We start from the raw sequence: 21,839 nt of genomic DNA on the forward strand, positions 1-21,839 counted from the left end.
TGAAAATTCAGTCTATTCTCAAAGAATAAGTGCTGAATTTTGGGGGGAAATGCTATATTTCTCATATCTAGCTAAGAGGATGGGTGCCTGCTTTAAGTGCAAAACTCAGCTCAACCTTAAATCTGAAGCCAGAAATGGCATCTCCGTAATACTTAACTATGTGCTCGTCAGCCAAAAGGTCTGAAAAAGATACTGAGCATACAAATATGATATGAACTTCATACTGACCAATAACTAAGAGCAACATTTCCCAAACATGAAATCTGAACCTCACTTCTCACTAAGGAAAATGAAACCAATCATGTCAATCCTTCTAGGTTAGCAGGGTAACATGAAGGAAACTAGCATTGCCACTATTCCTCACTCTGTGCTTTTGGAAAATGCTGCCTTAATGAGATTCTCTTCTTCCCCTGAGGGAAATATCCTGAGAACTTTGGGGATAACTAAATTATTGATATTATTTAACACATGGGGCACATACTTTTAGTTAGTTTTGGAAAAATGAGTCAGCCATGAAGTAAGAAACTACATGTATGAATGGATACAGACATCTAAGTACTATTTTAATAAACAATTAGCCAATTTGCATGTACAATTGAATAAATGAGAAAGAATGTTAGGCCTCATATTTACCCAAATCTGTCCCTCAATATTATTAACAGTTGTGTTTTAGTGGCGCCAAAACAAGCAAGCATAAAATAAAAACTAGTTGGCAGAATGAAAACTCTGAATTATTTTCAATATCAACTTTCCTACTTGTGTTATAGAAAGCTTTTTCCTTCTGTCTTTTAGCATCGAGCTAAATTTTCCACTTATCTCTTTGTGGTCAACAAATCAAGCACTTCAGTATGTGTTGAACTTAACATGAATAACCATACAAGCAACAGTCTTAGCAGAAACGCAAAAGAAACTGAGGAAAAACATTTTCTTTTACACAATAGAGAGAGACATTTTCAAGCGGGCTGCATACATTTAAAACTTTTGTTTGTATTGAAAAAAAATGTGATCTGAACTCTATCTATGCTGAAATGTGTTTTTGTTTAGTTTTGCACATAAATGAGTGTCTGTCAGTTTAAAGAAGTGATAAAACAGCATGAAACCAACATGGCAGCCACAAGCCAGCATGGTGGTTTTTCACAGCTCTCCTAGCACACCCATGGGAGCCACTCATCCAGCACACTTTTAAAGTGACTGCTCTGTACTAGGTTCTAGCTCATCCGCAACTGGGTTCACAGGTTCTTATACATGGAAGGTGGTTTGTTTTCACTTCTTCTGTGAATACTACAGGATTTTCCTAGGTTGCTTTAGAGGGAAAAGACTGAGATTTACTCTTGTTCAGCACAAATAAGACATGTTAATTGGATTCATCCTGTGATAGATCAGCATATCAGACAAGATGTGCATTTGAGTGTTTGTGAGTGCAGGTTTCTAAGAATAGATATCTACATAAAGCATTACATTCATGACATCGAAAGTATCAATGAAGGCCAAATACCTGACTATAAAACAAAAATCTAATAGAGGGAAAAAAGCAGGTGTCTGTTTCTATGGCCATTATTGTTTAGAAGAGCCTCTGTTGTGAAATTAGTGTCAATCAAGCAATAATGTACACCCTAGTTACCAACATTTTCAAAAATGTGCCTACGGCAGTTCTGGGAAGAAGTCAGAGCTCTGAGGGCTGTTTGTATTATCGCAATCGGAGGGGGATTTGCTTCTACCCCGTCATTGCCTTCATTCTGTTGGGTGGCACCATCTTGGTCCTCTGTGTTGCTCATATACCTCATTTTTTTCATTTCTCAACATCAGACCAGCTGACAGCTGATGCTCTTTTTACATCCTCTTGGTCCTGGCTTTGGCCCTATCTGTCTGGGTGTGCCAGCTGACTGCTGCTACTCCGACAAGGTCTTTGGTTTTGTCTCTATCAGTGTCCTGAGTTTGTTGCTACTTCATACAACCTGTCCCATTGCAACTTGAACAGTTGCCTTTTGCCATTGCTTTTGGAATATAGGACCGCTGGACTCAGACCTGCTCACCAGCATGTAACAACCTCAGGTCCTCAGCTTTGTTGTAGTGGACTACCTGCTTAACTTGGCATTCTCTTAACTGCTTCTGTTTACTTGTTCTGCACTAGTGGTTGTTATTGTTTTGATCCTTTCCTTGAACATTTAGCTGCCCTTGCTATTTGGAGGCATTTCTCTAGGGTTTTCTCTGTTTCTCACAACAATCATTTCTGTAAGCTGAGAACGTGTCTTTAATTAGGGAATGTTTAATGTCATCAATGTGGATGCCACAGTTCTCAGTTCTGTAACCTAAGAATTTATCCCCTCTTCTGCTTCTTGGTTTCAGGTAAAAAAAATCAGAATCTTTCTACATTCTCATTCTGTTGGGGTCATAGCACTCATCAAGCACCTTTGTCAGCTATTCCAGTGTTTCAGGCATTATTCCAGGCAACAATATCTTCATGAAAACCCGTGGGACTGTGGACAGGCCATTTGGAGGAGCGGTGAATTGGTAATGAGTCTGGTTTACAATAAACCTGAGAAATCATCTGTGGCCACAGAAGATAGAAATATAAAAATAAGTGTCCTTCAAGTCAAGGGCAGATCCAGGGAGGGAATGACAAGGCCAGGAAGAGCATGCAGAACCTCAGTTTCTGAGCTATCTGTTGAGGCAATGCAGGTCCAGGATGGGATGAAGGCCCCCATTAGCTTTGGGATTAAGAAAAAATGGGAGTAAAACACCTTTCCTCTCAAGTTTTGAGGTACCTCCTCCACAGCCCCCATCCATAGGAGGGTCTGCACCTCCTGGGCAAGAAGTTGCTCATGAGAAGGGTCCCTGAAGAGGGACGGGAATAGGAGTGGGAGGGAAGGGTGGTTAAAAATTGCACATATAACAAATTGCCACAGTATTTAGCATCCAGTGGTTCAATGTTATGCAGGACTATGCCGGGCTGAAGTGGGGCAGTCAGTCCAAAAATAAAGGGGAAACAGGATCTGAAGCAGGAAGCCGTATAATACTCTGGGGCGCACCTTTTAAAAGCCTACTTGGACCCACCAGAGAACCTTGTGATCCCGACTGGGAGGTTGAGGTGGATGGAAATGGTTGACAGCACTTGGAACCTCTCTCTTTTCTCTGATAAGGGTCCTGTCTTGGAGGCGGAACTGAGAAGTATGGCAGCTGTTGGGGCCTGAAGTGCTTCGTCGAATCAGATAGAGCACACTGGACTCAACAATCTCAGCAGAATCAATGGTGCCAACGTGGGACTGGGGATGGAGGAATGGCCCAACGTGGGTCGCACTCCACCACCTTCCCCTTGCTTTCCTTTCTTTGGCACCAGCGAGCACCCTCTATCGGTGTGCTGCTTTTTGTGCTTCTTCCTTGGCACCAGGGATGGAGAACAGTACCGGATGCACACAGTGGCGGAGGAGCACTTTGCACTGAGGCTGAAGTCCTGAGTCCGAGGGGCTTAGTTCTGAAGCTGGTCTAAGAGCCGCTTCCATTAGGATATCCCTAAGTCTGATCACTCTGACCTTCTTTGTGCAAGGTTTAAAGTCCCAACAAATTTGGCAGCGGTCTTACATGTGAGATTCTCCCAGACACTTCAGACAACTGGGGTGTGGGTCGCTCATGGGCATAGGTTTAGCAACCATCATGGGCAGTAAGAAGGAACTGAGAAGGTGTGGAGCTGGCAGTGCTCCTTATACATGTGCATAAGCGTGCAGCACCAGAGGGCGACAGAGCTGGCCCAATGAATATCACTGAGAGAAAAATCTCTGGCAACAATCTGGCAAAAAATCTTAGGTGTTCACACACCTAACGTGGAATGGACATGAGCAAGCACTCAACGAAGAGCTAAACTGGCTCTTTTTTAAGACAACTATATACAGAGATGCTGTATCTGCAACTAGCATTCAAGCCAAGAGCACACAGACTGATTTTTTGGTGCCTCCTCCAAACTTCTCCTTCCAGAAACCTGTGTTCCTCCCTCCAAATTCCATTCAAGTTGCTATATTGACAACTATGCTAAACCATCATCACAATTAGTACTAACTGTATTCATGATGGCAGTCTCAAAAGAGAGGCAAAGATTACTGAGGCAAATGGACTGAATTATCCTCTTATTCTTAAAGGAGTTCTATTCAGGGAAGGTTTGAGGGATGGGGTGTGGTACTGAAGGGACTCTTTTACTACTACACCTGCTCTTTTAGATAAATGGAGCACATCAGTATCCATTACAAACAATCCCATGCTGTTTAGTAGCATCACATTCACAAAAAGAGTTTCAAAATAAAATAATAATAACTTTAGAACAATGCAGAAGTGGTATCCACATTATTTGGACATAACTATTTTAAAGGGACACTGTTAGAATGGCAATACCAATTTTTGACATAACAGCTAGATAAAATGCCTACATTTTTATGTGAAGGCATAGTAGTAAAATTAAATTTATAAAAGTCTGGTTTTTTTTTCAAAGTTGGAACAAGTTGTTATTGTATGGTTGCAGACTTGCTAAAATTATTTATTCTTTAATAAATAACAATAATATTTTTCTTTTTCTAAAATTGCCTTTCAATTTACTGCTCCAGAAAGGTGCTGGTTTGCCAGCAAGGAGACTGAAGTCCTCTGTTTAGTCATGACACCAGCATAGCATGGACAAGAGCAAAACAAGCTTCTCCACAGTGTTCATGAATGTGCCTCAAACTTGACCTGTGGGGAACAGATTTAGGCTGGATCATTAATTTCCTGTCTCTGCTGTCAGTGATAAGTATGGCGGTGGTCTCTGTGATGTAAACTTCTACCCATTAAAAAGGGCCGAGACCACCAACTCATTTCACATAAGCCATAATATGGTGACAATTTCACTCACTGCCAACCTGGGCTGGAGTTGAACCAGGAACGCAGAGGTGAGAAGCACAATAGCCCAGTATTAGTCCTGAGTCAGCCAATCTCCTTGCTTTTATAAAATCTCAAATAAAGAACAAGACTGACCTTGGCAACAGAGTAAATGAAACTTTTAAGGGAGTCAAATTTTGGAGCCTACCACCTTGATAATGTCCCTTGAAATAACTGGCTGTTTGGTTTACTGTTTTAAGTAAAGCAAATGGTGTAAATAAAATTAAAACCCTTTTCACAAAAACAGTAACAGATTGTGATTTTCTATGTTTAGGGCTTAGGCTTTGAATTCAGTTGTGTGATGTCTAAATAGAAAACCTTCTTGGATACTGTACATACCACTTCATGGACCACCCAAGAGTGTTACAGAAAAAAAAGTTTTATATGTTTGTGGTATATTTGCTTTATCTTACAGGTTCAGAGTTATATATTTTAGATATACCATTTCAAATTATAAGTCTTTACAGGGTCAGAAGTACAAGTTAGTGGACTCACTGCCATTTTTGAACTACAGCCATTACAAATTGAAGCCTGGTATTTCCCAGCAGTTACAGTTTGCCCAGTCTTGACTGGCACTTGTTCACCAAGCCCTTCCACAGCAATAAGATCAAATGCATTCTGCTTTACTGTGAAAGGAAATGATGTATGAAATGTAGGGCTGCTGGAAGTAAGTACATTAGGGCACGTTTTAAATAGGTTCTTTCTCCTCTGGTCCCATGAAAACAGATTATCAAAAGCCAATGCTTCATGGCTGAAAGAGTGATCCATCATTTAGAATGAGATATTTCACTGATATTATGAAGTTTCACAAGTACTTATTTTAAAGCAAATAATACCTTATTGTATTGCACAGAAAACACCATTCTTGGCCAAATCCATGAACTTTAGTAGGAATTTTACCTGAGTAAGGTGTGAAGGATTTGGCCCGTATTATACTTTATTTGGTATTTTCTATACTTCTATACAATTACAATGCGGCTAAAACTAATATTTTTCTCATGCCGGGTAAAATTGTTTACATTTAACTTTAATAGTGGTACATGTGAGGAGGTACATGTAAAGTTGGTTTACTGCTATCATATAATAATGATGTTTATCAGTGACTGATTAAACTATCAAACATTTTCTTGTATATTTCGAGTTGATGGCCAGAACAAGTAAATTGCTTGTTTATTAAAACCTATAATGTTTCCAAGAATCATGAATTTTATAAAAAGTCTAGTTTTATATATTTTGTAGTATATTTGCTATATAGTGCAGGTATAAAGTTGCATATTCTTGATATAACTTTTCAAATTGCAAGTCTTTGCAGACGTCAGAGGTAAAAATGTTAGTGGTCTTGCTGCCATTTTACTTAAACAGTTATTTTAAACTAGTTCCACCATGGGTCATTTTTTATGTCTTTCAGGATTACTATAGTTGTTACTTGTGTGAGCTTTCACTCTACTGCCAGTTTTGACACTTTTAGAAGGAAACAAGTACCAACCTGAATGCTGTTAGGTACTCTACATCTCCCATGGGGGGATCCAAGCCACCTGTCCAAGCAATATTTACATTATATCCTTTGCCAAGGCCTCTTCCAACCTGAAAAGATAGTGGAAAGTGCCAAAGGGGGAGGGGAGCAGGAAAAGGGGAGATGAAAAAAATAAGAAAACATACAAATGTGTGCTTTTGAAACAAACATCAAACACCATGTCAAATCAGCCCAGTCTTGTTTGACAGGGACTGTTCTGGGTTATACACTTGTTCTTTACTGGTCCTCCAGTCCCAATGGACAATTTGGTAATCTGGTGTAATTTAAAGCACCAGCGAAGGACGAGAAAATTAGGGGTAATCATGCAAAGCAATTACCTGAAAGATGCAAATAAAAATGGGTCTCTAAAGAAATAAACCTAACCTCATTTGGGGCTCCACTGCCAGGGAAGAAGTTGCCTTCATCATAGCGATGGAGGGAAACATACAGGATGCTAGGGTCAGCATAAAAAGCCTGCTGTGTACCATTGCCATGGTGAACATCCTAAAGGGGAAATTAAATAGATGACAAATGCAATAATGTTCAACTCGGTGAGCAGAGATAAGTTCTTCTCTCTCTCTCTCTCTCTCTCTCTCTTCCCCTCCCTCCTCTTTTCTCTTTCCCACTCCCTCCACCACCCCTATACTTCCTGAACTTTCAGGCAAATTACTCTTTAATGCACTCATTTTTTAAACTGGCTTCTAAAAATCAGGAAACCACAGTGAGCATGCCCTGGAGACTCCAGATGAGCAGTCATTGAGAAATCCCAGTCCTTTTGTACAATTAGATATTTATACACCGGCTCTTTGTACTCCTTGCCTCAGTGATGGAATCTAGCATCCTGTTTTATGGAGGAATTTTATGACTTATTAACTGCCAACAGTTCATAACCCCTCAGGCTTAATTAACTAGCCTCACTGGCCTCTGAAGAAAGACTAATGTTTAAACTACAAACTAGTATTTTGCAAAAGGATCTATGGTTTACAGAGCATTTTCGCAATTCTTGACAGAACACTAACCATAAGTGCGTTCATTGATTTGCCAAGTTCCACTACTGAGGTCAAAGGCTTTGCGACCAGCTGAGTAAATTGGCTTTCTTGAAACATTCAGTTCAGTTAGCAGTCCCTCAGCAGTTAGATCCACATCAAAAGATGCCAGATGCAGAAGGACTTCATACTTCATTTTTGCAAAATCATGACGGCAACAGTCAAAGACATAGCAGTATGATCTCATTAGCTATTAAATCATCTGGCAGAGAAGAGCCGATAGTATGGTGCTTTCCACAACCAGGGAATGACCATAGCCAATTTGCATATTTCTAACATTATATAACAGCCCAAACACCAGTGCACAGGAAATCTCTTTCTTTAAATAAAATATTTAAAAATATATTTAGAGAATGAGCATACGATAATGGATAATGGTTTAAACTTTTCAAATTTCTTTTTTGTTTCTTCACAATTGTCTCATTGTACAGTATATGGTTAGATACATATGGGGTTTTATAAGTGAAAAGGGAAAACCCAGGTGCACTGTGGTGGAGGAAAACTGAAGGTTTTGGGGTTTTTTCTAAACTTCCACATTGAACCTTATAAGAGGCTGAAAGATTTCAGATGTTGAGTCTGCTTCTTTACTCCATCCGAGTAAAAATATAGATTTCAAGAAGCTATACCACAAGGAGAGTAAACAAAATATTTTGAAAAGCAACCCTAATGCTTTGACTGCATTTTTATTACAAACGAGTGTCCTTGGGTCTGGGCTGATATATAGTCTTCAAAAAATATTTTATTCAAAAACTCTCAACAAAATTGCCATCTGTTCATCATTCATCTATTCACTGTGATCTCTGGGCGCCAGATACAAATTAAAGGAACATAAAAATAAATGATATAAAGGCCTGAGCTCTCCATTCTTAAGTTGGCTTCTACTGTTGTGGGGTTTGATTTTTTTAATATGTTCTTGTTCCAACAATTTTTAAATTATAGGAATTAAAATAGACACTTGGGCCTTTTATATACTTCTTCATCTTCTATCCTGCAAAAAATAATTTTCTATTGTAAACTTAAATTTTGCCAATGAAAATAGTCCAGAAATGCCATTGAGTAGACAAAGATATCTGCATGGTGAGGATAGTGTATTCTACTATTAGTCAGTTATATGTTTTGTGTATGGAGTGGGTTCCTTGCCTATCCTTCTTGGATGAAATGTATGACTTATTCAGAAACTATGGATCAATCCAAAAATTGAGATTTATTCATAGGAAGGAATGAAAAAAGGAAATCAGAAAGGGAGGTGTTTTTTTTCTGTGATGTAGATGTAGAAAGTTTAAAAATGAAAAACAGAAAAGTTAAAGTTATATATACAAAAAAATTTCTGAACTTTAAGGACTGAACTGAATATTATTAATTATTATTATTATTGTAGTAGCACCTACAGGTCTCAGTCAGATTAGGGCCGAATTGTGCTAGCCACTATAAACATATAGCCTGGAAGGTCAATTAGAAATTTCAGGGTATCTACACTTGAAATGCTACAGTGGCACAGCTGCAGCGCAGCAACTGTGTCGCTGTAAGTGTAGACCCTGACTGCATCAACGGAAGAGATTCTCCCATTGCTGTAGTTAATTCATCTCCCCAGGAGGCAGTAGCTAGGTTGATGGAAGAATTTTTCCATCAACATAGCACTGTCTATACTACAGATTAGGTCAGCATAGTAACATTTTTCAAGTATGTCGATTTTTCACACTCCTAACATCTATGATTCGATGTTATCTTTCAGGTGAGACCACTAAGGGCAGTTCTCCTTTGCTTTGAATGGACATTAGTGCTCTCATAGGTAATTAGTTACATTTGGATTGTGGCTTTGCCTCTATGTTCATAGAAGGGGTAACACGTTGTTGCATTGACCCTTGAGGAGATCAGAGACCAGACTGTGACTGTTCCAGGGGTGAAGTCATCTGTGCCAGCTCTCCATACCAGCTCAGCTCAACATGTTTGTGGAGGATAGCCGGAGGGGAGCTGAGCGTTACTTGCTATTCAAAATTCAAGCTGGGTTTCTTAGTGGAGATTGGTCAAATAGGCCTCTTGTTTATAATTCTCTTCCCGGACTGGATGACAGTAACACTTATAAGCAGATCTAAACTTTGCATAGGTTTGCTAGGAGTTTATAAACTTAAAATGTACTTCATGCTAGTAAATCCCAATCACCTAACTAACCCCAGTGAGCAAATGGACACAAAAAACAGTGGAAGTGAATTTGTTCACAAATCCTGATGAGTTTCTGCAGAAATATGTTTGCACTGTTCTTTTTCTCCATCAGTGCATTCCTAAACCATAGGGTAAAACTTCTGATAAATATTTGAAAACTATTCCAAGAATATCAATATTACTTTTATAGTTATTTTAACCATTTAGTTCTTCATTTGCTATTTCTCTTGCTTACACTTCCCCTCCCCCCTCTCTTTTTCCTTAACTACTAGTATGCACACTTAAGTAAACAAAAGTGCTAGATGGTAAGGCCATGACTCCACAATAAGATTTAATTATGAGTGCAGATATGAACAAGATTTAGACTATTAAGCCATGCACTTCAAAAAACCTTTAACATATTTTGTCTTTAAATCTTTTATCACCTGCAAAAATTAATTAAGTGCAGATGTAACAGGTTAGGTTTTGATGCCAGGGTTCATTTCCTGTCTATGCTTTGTCAGACAACCTATTACACCTCCTCATGAACTGTAGGCAAAACAAAAATGGTGCTCATAAATCAACATTCAGCTTTCTCTGGGCTGTGTATTGAGCTGATCCTTTACATATGAAGCAAAGCTCCAATTCATTATTCATGAAAATAATATAGACAACATGCCAAATGTCATCTGTATTTAAATAAACCATCTGTTAAACAAATTAGAACTCTATTGTGTAAGAATGCATTCTATTAAAATACTAGATTAATCCAATGAAGTTGACTTTTAATCATTTCGCTCTCCTGCAGGGAATCATCCAAAGCTGGCATATATGATTTGAAAACTTTTCAGAGAGAATGACTTGTTGATTTGTTTTAATAATATCAATGTTACTCAACAAGCAGATGGGGGAAGTGGCCAATTTTGTTACCAAAGCAACAGCATTCTTTAAAGCATATCAGACTATTTAAAGTCTGTATTCTGTAGGGAAAAGTAAACTTGGGTTCTGTTGGGTTATTTTAACAGTGGAAGTATCAATTCATTTAAGGACCATAAATGTTGCCCTGATCTGTGCCTTCTTCTCATTAAATTGCAGTTAACACCATTAAAGTGAAACATAGATGTTTATAGTTTCAGTACTGCCATCCTGGCTTTAATGAGTTCCCAAATTCAAAGGAAATATACACCTTTATTTCTTGTAAGTATTAAAGGCAGGAAAGCCTGACATACAAATATAAATTCATTATCTTTTATCTAGATGCACTGAAAGTGTGATGCTTGCCAAGAATACATACCAGATCTACAATCAATATCTTGCCTATATTTAGCTTGTCTCTCAAGTATTTGGCAGTAATTGCAACCGAATTAAAAAAGCAGAACCCCCTGTGGAATAGAGAAGAACAGAAATAAGAAAGCAAATCAGTCAGGAAAACAGTTATAAATAATGTTCAGGGCATTTAAAAAAAACCCTATAAGATCTCTGAAGCCATAAATCTGCTTCTGGGAGTACCTAGAAAGCCTTTTCAGTCATCTGCTAACAATTAGAGTTCTTCAGAGACATGCACAGTGCAGGTGATTGCCAGTAACCCTAGCGCTCCAAGATGGGCAATATTCCCTGGTACTTACATGGCTGTTGATTCTTCAGCATGATGGCCTGGGGGCCTTACAACAGCAAAACCATTCTGTAAGAACAAGATAGGTTTTCAATTATCAGGTTTTTTTTAAAAAAAAGCTGGTTTCTCTGTGTAACACAGCATAGCTTGCAAACAGAATTGGATTCTACCAGAGGCTCTTGAGCACTTTTGCTGCCCCCATTACCCTTTTATAGAATTAGCAGAAACAATATATGTGATCACCGCTGCATATATATCATAACTTAAAGAGACTCAAAGAGACAGTCTCTAATATAGCCAGGATAAGAGTAAGCTATTTTGGAGCTGTACAGCACATAGATGGCAAATATACACAATAGCTATTGTTCTGTGCGACACAAGCATAACTGATTTATTCATTTAAGTCCAGAATTCATAGCTGGTAGAGAGAAAGTATCACTGATCCACCCAAATTAACATTTCATCCAAATTAAATTTCTCCCTGTTGATCCATTTCAGACTATAAAACAGTAAAAGGGAAAAAGCATTGATATTTACATACAATGGTTTGGAAATGTTAGCTCTACCTTCTGTGTAAACTAAATGATAAATTTACACTTGCACACAAAAAAAGGCAATTCCTAAGAGTAGAAAAGGAGGACGATGAAAATCTCATTCTTCTCCAGTCTATAAATTAAGCTTGGAGGCTTGCCAAAGCTTGCAACTTTATTGAATTCCCTTAGTCAATTTCTAACACACATTCTGGAGTTTTATAGAACATTTTCATACACAGCAGCTATCAGAAGTAGTGATGATCAAGGAATTCCTTAACCTACAGATTCACTGCAATGCATCACGTAAAAAAAAATATGAAGTCCCCCCTACATGAAGTAAAGGAAAGATCTATAAATCTTTGCAGGACAGCTGCTGTTCAAAAATGTAGGCTGGATAGTCATGAATATAATTTGCTATCATAAGAAAAAAACTGTTAATCAAAACCTGGGCCAAATTCCACTCCCTGTTATACCAGTGTGAATCAGGAGTAACTCCATTACTTAGCAGATTTACTCTTGGTTTACACAGATGCAACTGGGAGCAGAATTGGACTCTTGTGTGTTCAACTATTGCTTTAAAACCATAGCCAATGGAGATTTTAAAAAATGATGTTCTAATCAATGCATAATTCTGGCAGCCAAACCTATATTTTAAGTAATCAACAAGGAGTGCCTCAAATCCTTCATACAAAATGCACCAATGGATTTTAAGAAAATACTGTAGATTGCATTTTAAGAAAACACTGTAGAGTAATGTTGAATACATATGCCTTTTATTGACAAATTATTCTAATTAGAACTAAAGAGGCTAATTAGGTTGCAGTGCTGCAGTACTTATCCAGGAAAACAACTATGAGAATCGATGGACCTGATTGTCCTTTCACTTTCACAGGTGTAAATAATGAATAACTACAAGTAAATCAAGGGAGTTACATGGGTGTATGTGAGATCCATTTTCTTAGACAAAAGTGCCATTGAACATAAAATAGCAGTTGCCTTACTGAAGGCTAATTTAGCAGCCAAGCAATCCTACAATAGCATCTAATATAACCTATTGCTAAACACAATTCAAGAAGCCAACTACAATATTTTCTAGAGTCTAGACTATTGTGTTATCAATCTAAACGAAGCCCAAGGCAGCTGCAAAGGGCGTTCCACTGATCCTCATTTAGAGACTTCAGGACACTCGGCAGTATCTCTCATTGTCATACCCCTCGTTTGCATATAAATGTTCATACTTTATCAAAAAGAGACACACACGTCAGATATGTGTGTCAGTTCTTAGCTATATCTCCCTTGGCAATTGAACAGAAATTGCCTATAGATTGAATTCACCAGCAATGAAAACCAAAAACCAAGGCAACTACAAAGCCATTAGAGAGGAATATCCAGGATTGCCTACACTCACGGGGTTTGTTGTTTTTCATAAAGCCTAAGATCTTGGAGTCACGTGATTAAAAAAAAAAGTTTCTAGCCCTCATAATTGCTGAGAAAAACTTGAAAATGTAACCTTTAAAGGCTCAAAGGCCAGATGGCAAATTAAAAGTACCCCGAATTTACTATTTTTAAAAAAATTCATCATTTTAAAGCCAATGTAACAGATCATGGGGGATCTCATGATTTTTGAATGCTTACGGTTGGCAATACTGAACAGCACTGGCTGTTTAACTTTAAAGTCATTAGTCTGCTGATTGTCCTTAATATACAGTATAGTGAATCAGAAGGAGGATGGGCTAGCCTATAGCTGTCAAACCAAATACTGCTAGCTAAAATCTTAGTACTTTTTGTGGCCTCTTTTTTCACAAAATATGTTTCACAGGCGAGTGTAACAAATTTCATTCTCATTCAGACAAATTCTGGGATGTGTTTCTTCCCTCTACCATTTGTGAAAATCTAAATAATATATACATTCAAGTACATGTAGGTAGAGAACCAAGAGAACACTCAGTCAAGGAGCCATCACTCATCGAGTTATGACGTGTATTTTGCTCTTTCAATCCTGGAAAACAATTTGGAAATATCAGTGCAAGAATTATAGCTGCCCCTACTCAGTTCACAGATCATTATTATCTAACCTTATCAGTATTCCCAAAAGATAGATATAATTAAGATGATTATCTCTCAGAGTACATCATGGGGGTATCTAAAGGGGAGAAAATGGGACACTTTCCTGTTTATGACAGCATGACAGATACATTGTACACTCGTCTCTTCTGTTTCTTTACTGTGGCAATCCACAAAGGCAAGGAGAATTGTTAGAATGATCTGTTTGGAGATCTAGTTTCCTTACCAGTGGCTAATTTCGGACATCTTGGGGTAGTTAACCCTGTCAGTCCCCTATGAGCATCCAAAATACCTATGTGACCCCTCTGGAGCATGCATTATATATCCATACATTACACTGAAATTCAGTGCATTACTACAGGCATGTGGGGAAACATTTTTCTTAGGAAAAACCCTATGCTGGTGATCAAGCAGTTAATTTAATCTAATCCATATTGAGCAACACTGAACGCTGATTATCAGCTAACACACAGTATTAAAAAACAACATTCATGCAACTGATAGAACACTTCACATGTCCTTTAGCTTCAAACTTTGCACAAACATACTCTATATTAGCACAACTGAATGTCAACTCATTTATTTAGGCAATATTTAAATACCAAACTGTGAGCTCTGAACAGTTCTGACGGAGGGTTAAACAGAAATGCAAAAATGCACTGTAAAGATAGAGTAACGAAGAACAATATGTTGAAAATAAAGTGAGTACGTAAATTCAAAACATTTTTTAAATACACCTATTTATACTAGGATACAGAAACCATTATATGTAAACTGACTGACATAAATGCACATTAAAGGAAAGATTCACGTCTGTGGCATTATATACTTAGTTCTCTGGTTAAACTTGAAGATAAGGAGTAGAGCTGCAACTATGATGGTATAAAGCAGTGGCTCTGAACCTTTCCAGACTACTGTACCCCTTTCAGGAGTCTGATTTGTTTTGCATACCTCAAGTTTCACCTCACTTAAAAACTACTTGCTTACAAAATCAGATGCAAAAATACAAAAGTGTCATAGTACACTATTACTGAAAAATTGCTTACTTTCTAATTTTTACCATATAATTATAAAATAAATCAATTAGAATATAATATTGTACTCACATTTCAGTGTATAGTATATAGAGCAATTTAAACAAGTCGTTGTCTGTATGAATTTTTAGTTTGTACTGACTTTGTTAGTGCTTTTTATGAAGCCTGTTGTAAAACTAGGCAGATATCTCAATGAGTTGATGTACCCCCGGAAGAGCTCTGCATACCTGCAGCATACGTGTACCCATTTGAGAATCACTGGTATAAAGTTTACACAGGCTCGAACAGGGAATGACAGAGGAGTCATATATTCAAACTTTCAATTTACAGAGAAGATGCATTTTAGATCTATGTAATCCTGTCTCCGGGCTACTGGAGAGAAAAACAAGGAGAATTAATTCCCTTCCTGTACTAAGGTAAGTATTCTTCTCCCTTTCAATGCTATACATGTGGCTGGATGCCTACTTTCCAAAGAGTAGCTGGGAGATCACTCATGTATGCTAGCATTCTTTTCTTCAGTATTTTACTTAATTCCTTGATGCTATGCTATGCTATGCAACAGCACAATCAGACATCCATTCTGTTTCTGCTGAAATGCGCAGTCAAGGATAGTTTCCATCACATTATTGGGGTCTCTGCTGTTTATGTACAGGTTGTATGCACTGGTTTTCTATGGTGGATCCATGGCATAATGAGGTAATATAGGCCTAAGAAGCATTTTGCCACAATGTGAATTTGTCCATTCACAGCAATGTGTGAGAACAAGATCATGGTTATTGATGTTCTTCTCAAATATCCTGTACTCATACTCAATGATTCATGTGTTTATGGACACATTCCTACAAAGTGCTGAATGACTTCTAGAGGTGCTGGGCACCATCAACTCTCATTGGCTTCAAAGAGAGTTTAGGATGATTAATAACTTGCAGTCAGGCCCTGAGAGGGAACATTGATTCAGCAGTTGAAACCACTGTCAGCCAACTTTGACTAGTTAATTGATAAATATAGCTTTTGTATTAAAATGAATGGTATTTAGTATATTATGTCTTGTTACAAAAACTGTACAGCATTTGTAAAATATATTTATTGTGGCAAGAAGCAGGCATTCCTTTGGAAAAAAGACGTCTAATCATCTTTTGCTATCCTCAAGTTCAGTACAAAACTGGTACTGTATGATATTTATAAGCCCACTTGTGCATTGACTGAAAGCACCTTTTGGATCTTTACAAATGAGTTTCACATGACTTCACCCTACAGGACAAATAAATGCTCCCCAGAAAGTGTTCCAGTCATTTGCAGTGTCATGCATGCCATGCATCCCAATGGGACAACTTGTGTGAAAAAAGCTTTTTTTTTCTGAAGACACAGTTTGGCTGTCTAATTTTGAAAATTTAGCCGTCTTTGTCTTTTATTTTGACTGTGTAAATAGGTGAAACAGTGTGATGCTGGGACCTAATGCTTAACAATAGTAATATTCAAAATGCCATTCTTGGTCATCAAAACATCCCTTTGATTTTAATGAGAGGACTTTAGCTCTGTTTTAACAAATTTTCTGGATTTTTACATAGTAATTAGGTGCACAAGGCTTCTGGATCAGGCCAATATTGACATAAGACACTACTACATTTCTGTGTTTAGACTGCACGAGTTGGGTATATGACAAGTTCACCATGTGTTCATAAATAAAATCCTTTACAGTAGCACACTTTAAATACCTTTACTTTTAATATAATTGGCCTATGTGATTTAAAAAAAATAATTTTGTAGCCAGATTTGAAGCTGTGCAGGAGTTCCATTCAGCTAGCTGATGGGAGGGGACAAAGGTGGCCTTAAACCACCTTTGTGTTCCTCCAGTCTCTGACACTATCAGCTCCCTGGCATAACATGGAGTAGCCACAGGGCTGCTCTAAGTCCCACCAGCTTGTAATAGTCCCTTTGAAACTGTTATCCTGGATGAGAATCACTGTGTTCCAATCATCCTGCTTCAGCATGACCCCAAGACATACCATACATCATGGTGGAGGGAACGAGTGTAAGAGATGGGGGAATCTTCAGATGTCTCTTTTAGGGTAGCTTTAAAGGCTATTTGCCCGAGCAGGAGCTAACATCTGGCCCTTGGTGTCTAAGAATGCTGTGTACAAGAACTCATGATATTAACAGAGCAGTACAAGCAGCATGCAGATTTGCCAAGGAAATTATAACGAACATGCAGGAATGCCATTTTTTCTCACAAAAGAAGCCAGCAGAGGCCAGAAACACAAGAAATCGCCATTAAACATGTATGATGGAAACAGAGTAATGCGCAGCTGCTTGTCTGCATCCGTGACAATTCAGTAAAGATGACAGCACTCGAGGAAACTGGAAACGTGGGACTTGTAGTCTAAGATGGCTGTACCTGCGTTGCCCTGTCTAGCCATGTATATTAACTACCCTAGTGAAAAATCAAACAAACAATAGGAAGAGGAGGACAGTTGCTGTGAAGTTCAAGTGAATAATTCAAGTTGTATTGTTGTATAAAATAATAGCAATCACTTAGCTATGAACATAGCCATAATTACTAGGAGAAAACATCTAAGAGATGTTTTGAATGCATTTTTTAAAAGACTAAAAGTAGAGCAAATAAAGGAAATGGTGTTTATTTAAAAAGCCATACTAGGCAATTATAGTTGCCAGCTTTTATAAAAACAATATAAACAATATAACAATAACTACAACAAAGCAATTATGATGACAGCAATTTACTTTGTGTTTGTCTTTTTTCTTCTTTCTTTTTAACTCAGTGTGCATAGATGCTGTTGCAAGAGGCACAGGGAGAGATTTTCAAAGGTGCAAATGACAGCTAAGCACCTAATCCTGAGTGTCAGTGGGAATTGGGCACCAAACCGCCCTTTGTGCCTTTGGAAATCTCTCCTGCCAGGGACATTCATTCATTTATTAGGAAGATGAGAGCTGGTGGTGGTAAGTCCATCTCAAATAAATGGCTTGTGTTGCTGGACTCCCACAGAGCTGGCCAGCAGAATCCCAAATGTGCATGGGGCCACGGCCACAGGAGCAGGCAAAGCCAGCTTTACGAGGGGCTTAAATAAATCAGTCTCTGCTGAAAAGCCTCTGTTACAGTGGAGCTGGGATTGGATTTTAAAACTGCCATTCCCCAGCGGAACTCCTTGGACAGAGTAGCAGTGGTATCACCACTTTCCTGCCCCAGTGGGGAATACACCCTCTGAACAGTTACCCCAGGAGAAGGTGAAAATTGCATCTGTGGGGATAAATCTGGCTCATTTTCTTTCATGCTTCATACCTTAATATTTCTTACTTACTTCAGTGTAGGTCAACAGGGATGCATTTGGGCATTGTTCTTCATTTCCCCCTTTGCTATACATCTGAAGTTGCCTTATAGAACTACTTATCAGTAAAACACAAATACCTGCTAAAGCAAAGCATAAACCATGAAGCAGTTCCTTACATAATCAATATATAATTGCATATGTAACACATGAGGAAGATTGGTACAGATGAAGTTAATATGTCATGTTACTAACATGCCTCAGTCATTTTATGTGATGTAACAAGCAGAAATAGTATAGTTCTTTGTACCTGGTATACATGGTATAACTTGCCGTATTACAAAGATGGGAAGAAAAAAATAAATCATTTCCCCCAGTATCTATTATGCACACCAACACACATTCAGGTAACACAACTAATTAAACTCTTTCATGATGATTGAAACAATATGGACATTACAACATTCCATTCTATCCGCAAATCAGCTGGTATCCAAGTTCAGTGCTGTCAAAAATATCTGACAAACTGTATAGCACATTTTTTTGCATCTCATGCACTTAATCTTGTCTGACCGTATACTTTATAGACTGAGGTGAGACAGTGGTTCAGAGACCAACACCATATTCAAGCATATGGGTCTAATTCAAAGCCCATTGAAATCGACAGGAGTCTCCAATGAAGTTTAAATCAGTCCCTATGTTCCTAGAATAGTCTTTTAAAGAAGTTTTTTTCCTAATTGTTTTTAAGAGATCAGGAGTAAAGCTCTTGTTGTGCTTCTCTTTAGCTTGTCTTCGACTGATTTCACAGACTTTTATAAAGATGCTTTGAAGCAGAAGCAGAGCCATATTCCAATCCATGTTCCGCCCATCTTTTGACTAATAAATAACTATGCAGTCTTTTGCTATGTACAGACCTCAATACCTTTCTCCCATGGTAAAGTCTGAACCAACTTTTTTCCTGCTTGCCTAAACTGGATTTTAGCAATACATCTGAACTGAGGGTATGGGTAATTAAAAAAAAATTATTTAAAGAGGTGTATTATTGAAGGGGGAAATGCACAATATATGCATCTCCTTTTAAAGAGTAACAAAGAAGGAGAATATTTTGGGCCAAATTGTGTTACCCTACTCACATGAATAATATCATTGATTTTATAGTGCTAGTTCTATGAGCATGACAGGCAGGATCTGGCCCTGTATGACTTGAGCCTTGAGCAATATCAGTATCCAAACTTATTTGGAATGACAATTTCAAGTTCAATTCCAGTTACCCAGAAATAGCAGGGAAACAGCACAGTAACAATGACTGAATACTGCAAATTTATTTTGTTCATGATGCATGCTGACATATTGCAAAGCACCATCCCATAAAAGGATACAGTTTTTGTTTCTGAGGATATTAATTTCAAACTGTTTTAATTCAATTAAATGATCCCTATCTACTATGAGGGTAATTACACCCACCCGCACACCTGAAGATATGGGAAGGGGCTTGTGTTTGTTTTGGTTCAGTTTAACTGGATGCTCAAGATAGTATCGCACCTTGTCATCTTTTAACTGATTTGATCTTTTTCTTGAGTGTCCTTGCACATAATTGCCATAATTGCCATGGAAACTTTTAAAACAAAAGGGAATAACCAGACAAAATCCACCAGTTTTTCACAGTTGTTTGCAGAGGTCTCTTCTGTTTCATATTTGTCAAATTAAAAATATATGGTGCTTATGTGTTTCTCGCACAGAATAGAGTGTTGCCATTGCCAATGTTGACATATTTAATTAATATAAAAAATAAAATGGAGAAATCCTTATGTTGAGTATTGTGCTTAAAATAATTACTCCAACTTAAAGTAGTACTTAATAGGGATATTGGAAACTGCAGAAAACAGTATCAGAAATGTTCCTGTGGATTCTAAGGGCCCAGTTGTGCAATTTTACTTACATTGAGTAGTATTTAATTGCAAAAGGCCCCCCACTGCAGAATTAGTACCCAAATTAGGCAGCCCTTTTCTTCAGCTACATTAGTTCAAGAATTAACCCATTTCACATCTGTTAATTTTTCTGTCAATGGGAAGGTATGAAGGGGTAGCCAAAGAAATCCAAGGCACATTACATAACTGGGAAAGACACTAAGAGATTGCATTTTCACAAGATACTATCCAGTAAAAAAAAAAATATTACAGGATCTAAGAGGTATTTTTTAAGAATAATATTACTGAGCAATGTGTAAACATAACCAATTATAGTATTAATTTACTTATTGTTATATACTTATAAATTAATTTTAGAGCCTTAAAAGCATTACTAATATAATGAATAAGCACTGACAATAAATAATAATAGCAAAATATCTAGTTTTAAAAAGTTACCAGTATTAATAATGAAAATTTGGTTATCACTAGGGAAATACCAAAGACGCAAACACTACCACAGGAAGCAATTATTGGCTACTTTAAACATTAAAGGGTGAAATTCTGTGCTGTGCCGCTAAGGGGTGCAGCACAGAACTTACAACCTGGAGGAAGAAAGCAAAGGTGTGCCCTTTTGATGCTGGGCTGCTCCAGGGACTAGTGAAGTCCCGGGCATAACTTAGGCTATCTCTGGGAGCCTCTCTACACAGCAATCAGGAGTTGTGACTGCAGTATGTATAGCCATACCTAAGCTAGCTTTGATCTAGCTAGTTCAAATAACAATGGCAGCATGGGGAGTGGCATGGGCTAGCTGCCTGAGTATGTACAAGAATCCCAGGCAGGCTTATACTTAGGCAGCAAGGCTATGCTACCACCTGTATGGCCACAGCTGCATCACTATTCTTATTAGAGCTACCTAGATCAGAGCTACTCTGGGTATGCACACATGGGCTGCAGTCACACCTCTGATTGCCATGTAGCCATATCCTGAATTATGGCAGCATTCCTGGGTGGTTCTATCGTTGTAGCACTGTGTACTCCAACCCTACCCACACCACAATGCCTTGTACTCACTCCCAGCATATCTCTTCCCTCCCACTACACCAGGGCTTGCACTGAGGGAATGCTCCCCCCGGAGGACAAAGGTCTTCTTCCACAGGAATGTTTGGTCCCTTTACTTGTCTTAAAGGGCCCAGCAAAGGGGTGAGGATCTCATCCCAAAAGCCTAATTAACCAATGAAGTCCATGGGCCATATTTGATAAGGTCTCACACATGTGAAGAGCTATACACAAGAAGTTATTTGTAGTGCACAACTACTATTGGTCCTAAAACCCGCATGAACTATGTTCTGTATTCCTGGGCACCATCTAGTGAACCTTATCTATTAATTATTTACCTAGACATCTCTCATCTACAGAGCACTCCTGTAACAATATTCACCGAGGTTTGACACTGGCCTCTGCTTATATACACCCAAGTTGAGGGTCCATAGCTGAGAAAAGTTTACCAGGAATTGTATTTTAGTGCCACAAGTCTCCACAACCTTCCCACTACTAGGGGTCTACAGTCAGCCAGTGTAGTGCGAAAAGTTGATGGTGCTGAACAGTGAGAGGAATGGGGGATGTAGCAGGGCTGGCTGAGGAATGTGCTGATTCAATACATCTAAGGTACAGACTTCATCAGCAGGGGTCCTAATAATTGCATTTTGTGTCTCTCAAACAAATGTATGACAAAGTTTTGAGTATCTGAATTATAGACAAATTCAATTTTCAATTTACTATTTAAAAAGTAAATAGCAGGTTAGCATTAG

The 21,839-nt window shown here is 38.2% G+C and overlaps 1 protein-coding gene across 1 annotated transcript in view; it reads right to left on the minus strand.

Annotated features, from left to right (window-relative positions):
- The window catches only part of HDAC9 (histone deacetylase 9), a 668,907-nt gene that overhangs the window by 115,644 nt on the left and 531,424 nt on the right, over positions 1-21,839 (minus strand). Inside the window, exons 19-22 of the mRNA XM_038391401.2 lie at positions 11,220-11,275; positions 10,889-10,976; positions 6,794-6,913; positions 6,383-6,480 (exon numbers count right to left, since the gene is read on the minus strand). Of these exons, the coding sequence (XP_038247329.2) occupies positions 6,383-6,480; positions 6,794-6,913; positions 10,889-10,976; positions 11,220-11,275 (362 nt within the window). The remainder of the gene's footprint in view (positions 1-6,382; positions 6,481-6,793; positions 6,914-10,888; positions 10,977-11,219; positions 11,276-21,839) is intronic.

The sequence above is a fragment of the Dermochelys coriacea genome, chromosome 2 (assembly GCF_009764565.3).
Source record: "Dermochelys coriacea isolate rDerCor1 chromosome 2, rDerCor1.pri.v4, whole genome shotgun sequence".
NCBI lineage: Eukaryota > Metazoa > Chordata > Testudines > Dermochelyidae > Dermochelys > Dermochelys coriacea.